The 6,653-nt window shown below is 34.1% G+C and overlaps 1 protein-coding gene across 1 annotated transcript; it reads left to right on the top strand.

Moving 5' to 3' along the window:
- The first annotated feature begins 540 nt into the window (after nucleotides 1–540).
- Nucleotides 541–1,688, top strand: LOC108371835 (uncharacterized). The gene is made up of 3 exons (XM_017627442.1): nucleotides 541–860; nucleotides 918–1,077; nucleotides 1,140–1,688. Exons 1-3 carry the CDS (start codon nucleotides 810–812, stop codon nucleotides 1,274–1,276), a joined length of 348 nt encoding a protein of 115 aa, XP_017482931.1. The 5' UTR covers nucleotides 541–809; the 3' UTR covers nucleotides 1,277–1,688.
- Nucleotides 1,689–6,653: the final 4,965 nt, after the last annotated feature.

Below are 6,653 nucleotides of genomic sequence, written 5' to 3'. Positions count from 1 at the left end.
AGCCAAATAGATGACGAACCAATAACCAGACGTGGTAAGTGTAACTCTGATATAAATTATAATATTATTTTATTAATTTTTTTTTCCTGTTTTAGATTTAGAAGATTTCAAGTCAGATTTAAAGGGGCTTCTAAATAAAGTGACCGACAGTATCCTAAAAGGAAAATAAATCTTCTTTAGAACTTGGGTTTTCAGCTTATTACACTAGGGCTCTTCACACCAATCTCAATGCTTCGTTACTTAAAAGTTTTATGTATATTAAGTTTTTGTTTTCGTTGGATTTACAAAAAAACATGTATGTACATACGTAAAACTGTCAAAAAATTACCAACTAACGAAACAACGAGATTGGTTTGGAGACCCTTTACTAATTGTTTTCCATATACTACATATGAGGCCATGAAAGCAGAAGTGGTCTAACCCACTTTTTTTTTGTACAAAGGTACAATGTACCTTTAAATTTATTTATTTTATTTTAAGTATCATATTTTAAACTAGTTAAATTAGTTAAGTACAAAAACAAATTTGTATTCGGCCACTTCTGCTCTGACGACTTCATATATTCGACTAAAATCAAAAGTATTATACCCTGGCACAGTGGTGTGTAGAATATAGAAAGCATTTTATGTGAAGAAATGCTATGTACTTAAATACATAATCATATCAAACAAGATCTAATTTTCAGAACACAAAACAACACAAAAACTTGTAAAACGGGTGCTAGAGGAGGTGAAAAGTAGTGCACCAAGAAAAAATGCAGCAGCAGAGCCATCCTTTCGAAAGAACCGTACAAGGCAGTTGAGCAGTTCATGGATTTTGAAAAACGCATACAGTCGTCTGAAAACAAGTTTAATGATGTGGTAGGTTCATAAAAATCCTAAAAATTTAAATATGTTACATTAATACTATTTCGTTAGGTTATTAAACTTCAGTCCATGGTTTGCGGAAATCCTCTACGTTTCGTTAAAATGGTGTGGCGAAAAGTGATGAGCGATGATGCTGCCAGGCATTTCTGCTGGAAGCGCATATCAAACAAACAAGCTATTACAACCCCCAGTATGACGGGAGCCCTAAAACGTAACTATTCAATACATGTTTATTTTAGTTTTGATTAATAATTTACGTAATTTTTATTTTAGAGGTCTACAATCAAAAATTTGCCAATTCGACAGACTTTGAAAGAACCAATATGTCCTTTTTTCATCAGGCTAACAACCGCTTAGTGAAGAAGAAACAGTATGGAGAAACTAAAGAAAATGTTCCTGATGTTAATTAAAATTGCTAAATTACTTTCAAGTTTACTCAATTTCGGGCTACGCATCCATAATATTAGTATAAACATGTACAACATATCGACGGCTCATATTCAATATCCCTTCTCTGCAGTTTTCACATAAATGAAATTTTCTGATATAAAAATCCACCTAAGACTTAACTCTCATCGATGTTGTTAATGCTGATCTCCTATATCGCTTGTTAGAAGAATTCGCTATTGAATTTCAAAGTTAAAATTAACATCAGTGATGACAGTTAAGTCTCAGATCGGTTCTAACATCAGAAAGTACTTTTTGTAAAAATTGCGGATAGAGGGTATTGAAAAAAAGCCCTATGTACTTTCAGTTAACCGGCCATACAAATGGATAAACTATTTTTTTCCAGTTTCATTTTTTAATTACATAAGTAATTGAGTGATGACATATTGTGTACCTATTCAATTTTGTGAATCGAACTTTCTTATTTTCTGTTTAGTTAATTTTATAAACGGAATTGTTATTTATGTTAATTTTAAAATTAATTGTTAATTGTATGTTGCGTTTGTTTTAAATCAGCTGAAATATAAGAATGTTTGTGTATTATATATACATATCAGCTGTTATTTTTATTTAATTAAAATAGGAATTTAACTCTAACAAGAAAAGTAAGTTTCCCTTTGAGTCTAGTTGGAGATTCATGTTTGAATTCAAATTGACATCCAAGCTTTTCTCAAGTGGAGAACCAAGATTATTTACGTAAAAAAGTGCCCTTTTGTTGGAGAATAGGTTGGTACTCCAATTGAGGTACAGTTGAAAATTAACATTGGAAATTGGAAAACGAGTTGGATCTCCATTTGATATCAAATCAATTTCAAACCAAAATGTTTATTGGGCTACCACAAGTAAACGCGAGCTGAAAGTGTGATTGTGTTAGTGTGGCAATCAGTGTTGCCGCAAATCTTTTTAGTGGTAGCCGAATTCCTTAAAAAAAGGGCTAAAAAAGAGCTAAAATAAGTCGTTGAGGCTAAAAATGGTAGCTAAAATTTTTTACTTACATACACTGCCGGAACAAAGTATTGGCACAGCAAATTTTTCACAATATATGCTACAATTTTCTTTCTAATATTTTTCCGCTGATTTGGTTCATTTTACAACAAAAAACAGTAAAATATCCTTACTAAATTTTGTGCAAAACTCGCGAAAATTCAGCAAATTTTCGTGAAAATTAGAATTTTTTTGAGTATGCAGATTTGTAGCCCGATCAATTTTATTATAATGAAGTGCAAGTTTTAGGTAGCTAGGAATTACCGTTGATTTTTGGCACGCAGTTTCTAAAAAATCTGAATAAAAAGTGGAAAATGTTGATGAAAATTTGCTGAATTTTCGCGAGTTTTACACAAAGTTTAGGAATTATATTTTTATGTATTTTTTTGTTGAATGAACCATATTTTTATACGAAATCGGCGGAAAAATATTAGAATAAAAATTGTAGCATATATTGTGAAAAATTTGCTGTGCCGCTACTTTGTTCCGGCAGTGCATACATATATAAGTACTAGCAAATACCCGGCGTGCTTCGCGACGCCTCGTGAGTAATTTTGCATCAAAGTTAGCCATTTAGTAGGCCAATTTTTTATGAGTTGAAAAATTCAGGAATGGGTGATTTTAGCACGAGAAATCCAAAACTGATGTCAATTTCGATATGTGACAGTAACTTTTTCCTACAGGGGAGAAAAACCAAGACCGTCTGGAAACGGGCTCGCCGATATACTTACACATATTTTCAGCTTTTTCTTACACAATGTTGACCTACGAACCGGCAATGCCGTCTGCAGATGGTCAAAAATGCAAAACTGGGGTTTTATATGTCGGCAAGCCGGTCTGTAGACGGTCTGTGTTCGAAAGCAATTGCCTCCATTTCGAATGGTGACATAATTATAAAACTTATATTAAAATACGGTGCTTTTAACAACGAAATCACCGAATTTTTTTATATCAAACAATTTTTCAAAAGAAAAAATTTCTTTAATTACGAAATTACTAAATAGAAAGAAATAATTAATTTTAACCGTGTTTTAAAAATCTGTAATTCAACTGCCGATTAAAATAAAACGGATTGACATAACGGATTAAAATTTACTTCGCCGTAAGGGTACGATTTTTGTCATTTAACTATTCTAAAGTATAGTTAAATCATTAGTTAAACTAAACTACAAAAATTTCTATAGAATTTTGTTAGTGTTCACAATTACACAGTTTACACATCAAATGTTTAAAATTTGCTCTAAAAGTATTTTGTTTAAAGTAACGCATATTTAGAGAAGTTACCAGTTTCTTCTCCTAATGTGTGCAAATTTAGACACCGTGCTAATAAAATTAAACACTGCTTGTTTACTTTTGCATACCAAATTTGTCGCGTAGAGCAAAATTACCCATAAAATGTACTTAATTTTTATTCTTAATAGGGAATGTTTTTTTGCGTTAAAAACGTTTGCAATTTTAAACATTTCGTGTGTATATTTTAAACATCTCATGTTCAAAAATCCAGTCTTGAACATCTTATGCGCATACTTGCACAAATTTTGTTTGAAACTAAACACGTTTTTTAGAGTGTGTAAAAAAATTTCGGAACGAACACTGAAGCAGCACTGACAGTAAAAAACGGCACTGTAGAGGTGGGTAACTCAACTCAGAGTTGAGTTATTGAGCTGATTCCCATAAGTGAATGGGTAACTCAGACACCCTGTCCAAAAAAAATGTAACTCAGCTGATGTCCTAGGGCTCACATGATTCAATTGAATCATTGTGGCTCATATTTGTCCACTTAACTCTCTCACTTCGCCGCAGTGTTTAGCATGAAAAAGAGTCAGCAGCAGTAGCAAAAGAAATGGTCAATATAAATCTCCCTGCTTCGCCACAGTGTTTGGCATGGCAAACTCTTATTTGTATTTTGTTTCTGCACAAGGCGAATTTATGCAAGGTGGTGGGAAAAATATAACAACAACAACCACATTTATTTTGTATTGCGGGTGTTATGTCAGATCTCAATTCTGGCATAAATTTTCAAAATATGAGTCAAGACAAGGCGAATTTACACAAAAAAATTGGCCTTGAGTCGAGACATCACATTCAAAACGGGAACAAGTGCAGTATAGCGGCCGTTGATTTTAATGGTGTAAACCAGAGATGGGCAAATCGGCTCCCAGGAGCCTTTTGCACTGAGGAGCCGGCTTGGTTCATTTAGGAGCTAGATGAAGTGGGAAGAAGAGCGTAATAAAACAGATTGTACTCCGACTCTCATTACTAATGCACAGTGTTGCCAGAACTTTTTGGGCCGACCGGCTAGATTGGCAAAAAAAAGCGGCTAAAAACGGCTAAAATGTTTTAGTGAAAATTCACATGCTTTATTTAAATAAATCGCAAGAAACGAAAGACTAGTTAACACCATTAATTTATATCGAGTGTATATTCCTCATCATCAAATGAATCACTATTGTATATATCACCTGAATTCATTAATTTTAAGAGATCGTCATCTACAGTAAAATTATGGCAGCATTTTTCTTCACGTTTTAAACCGTATCTTATATATAAAATAGCGTTTAACGTTTTAACGCACATTGGATTTCTTTGCTTAGTTTTTATTATATTCATTGAACTAAATATTCGCTCTACTTCTGCATTACTTATAGGCAAAACAAGAAAACTAAAAACTAGGTTGCAAAGGTCAGCAAAAGGGTTTTCTCCTAGGGCATTTCGAAATTGATAAACTTCGGCCCAAAATTTTACAGTTGAGTCTAAATTACTCCAGGTATGTAACGTTAACCGTTGCCATTGCATCTCTATGGATGTTATTTCGTCGGCATTATATTTGTGTTTTTGTTGCTGTAGTTGAACAAATACTTTTGGTTTAATTACTCTTAATGCATTTCCAACCGAAAAAAGTCAATTTTTTTTAGTGTGGCAATATTTGTAGGGAGGCGTTGGCGTAATTCCTTTATTAAAGTGATAATAAAATAGCGACCATTTTCTCGAATTATTTTCTCGGCTTCGTGGTCAAAAGCGTTTGTGCTTACTTTTGTTTTTAAATACTCTTCAAAACTGTGATAAAACTGAGGAAATGGAGCAAGGTATGGTTCCAACGGGGAGCATATAGGATCAAATGTGTCCGCGCTAATAACCACTAGGGAGCATAGATGCGAAAGTAAAACATTGAGTTCATTAAAAATCTTCATTGGGTCTGCATTATTGCTTTCGAACAACTTGTTTACTTTTTGCACCTGAAAATTAGGCAAATAGTAAAATCGGCTAAAAACGGCTAACTTTTTTTTACAAACCGGCTAACAAATCGGCTGCCGGCTAGATCGAATTTTCTCCGGCTAGTTGCTATCAAAACCGGCTAAATCTAGCCGGAAAACGGCTAAAATGGCAACGCTGCTAATGCAACCATTAAAAGAGAATAAGAACATATGCATACATGTACATTTGTGGTCGCCAAAAGTTAAACTGTGTGACTGTGTTGGTGAGAACAAGAAAAGTGCTCCGCATGTGCAACCTAGTAGGAAATTACGAGATCTAAAACAAAATTTTTAAATTATCAGGCTTCAATAAAACATATAAATACATATATGCATATGGGCATCGCTCATTTACTAGAAAAGTGTCATAACCCAAAAAAAAGCAAAAACCGTGTTAAGAATGAACGTTACCTCTTTCCCATGATGTGTAAAAATTTGAAAGCTGTAACGATTATCAGTAGCTCACTAGAACAAAATATGTATTAATTTTTACCATGGAGTAGATATATGTAAATTTAAAACTTTAAAGCCGTTTTTCTCGAGTTTTTAGCTTTTTGAGTTAAGATAGTATTGAAGTAAATGAGCGATAGGTATGATATGTACATACATAAAAACTCAAATTAAAAATTTAAAAATTCATTTGGATGCAACCACGTCAAATCATTTCCTGCCACCAAAAGCATTTTCAAGCAAAGTATTTATGTACATACTTATTTCTCGCAAGGCATTTTTGTATTCAAGTAACAAAGCAGAACAGATATGCGGTGACAGGTAATAAGATCAACGGAAATAAGGTCAATTGACTTTATTTCCCACCCTGGTGCGAAATAAAGTCAATTGACATTATTACCATTTTAAAAACGAAATAAAATCAATTGACATTATTTCTCTTTCAAACATTAAATTTGCTTAGCTTCGCGGTGGCCCGCGTCAGCGCGCCACACCGCGCGCGTCGCGCTCGCGCTCGCGCCACGCGTACCCCGCGCGACCGGCGCGCACACCACGTCACGCTACGCCGCGGCCCCCCGGCCCCCCCTTCCCCATCTCCCGACGTGCTGTAACGCAGGTAGATTTATTTTTTGTATACGTTGAAATAAAATTT

The sequence above is a fragment of the Rhagoletis zephyria genome, unplaced genomic scaffold (assembly GCF_001687245.7).
Source record: "Rhagoletis zephyria isolate East Lansing unplaced genomic scaffold, Rhagoletis_zephyria_1.1 Rzeph_scaffold_05251, whole genome shotgun sequence".
Taxonomy (NCBI): domain Eukaryota; kingdom Metazoa; phylum Arthropoda; class Insecta; order Diptera; family Tephritidae; genus Rhagoletis; species Rhagoletis zephyria.
Note: the sequence above shows the minus strand (reverse complement) of the source record. Positions and strands in the feature narration are given on the sequence as shown.

Bases quoted from the DNA above. Each gene is read 5' to 3' on its own strand.
- LOC108371835 (XM_017627442.1), top strand. From the start codon at position 810: ATGGATTTTGAAAAACGCATACAGTCGTCTGAAAACAAGTTTAATGAT. The intron at 861-917 runs GTAGGTTCATAA...CTATTTCGTTAG, and splicing joins AAAACAAGTTTAATGATGTG to GTTATTAAACTTCAGTCCAT. The intron at 1,078-1,139 runs GTAACTATTCAA...TTTTTATTTTAG, and splicing joins TATGACGGGAGCCCTAAAAC to AGGTCTACAATCAAAAATTT.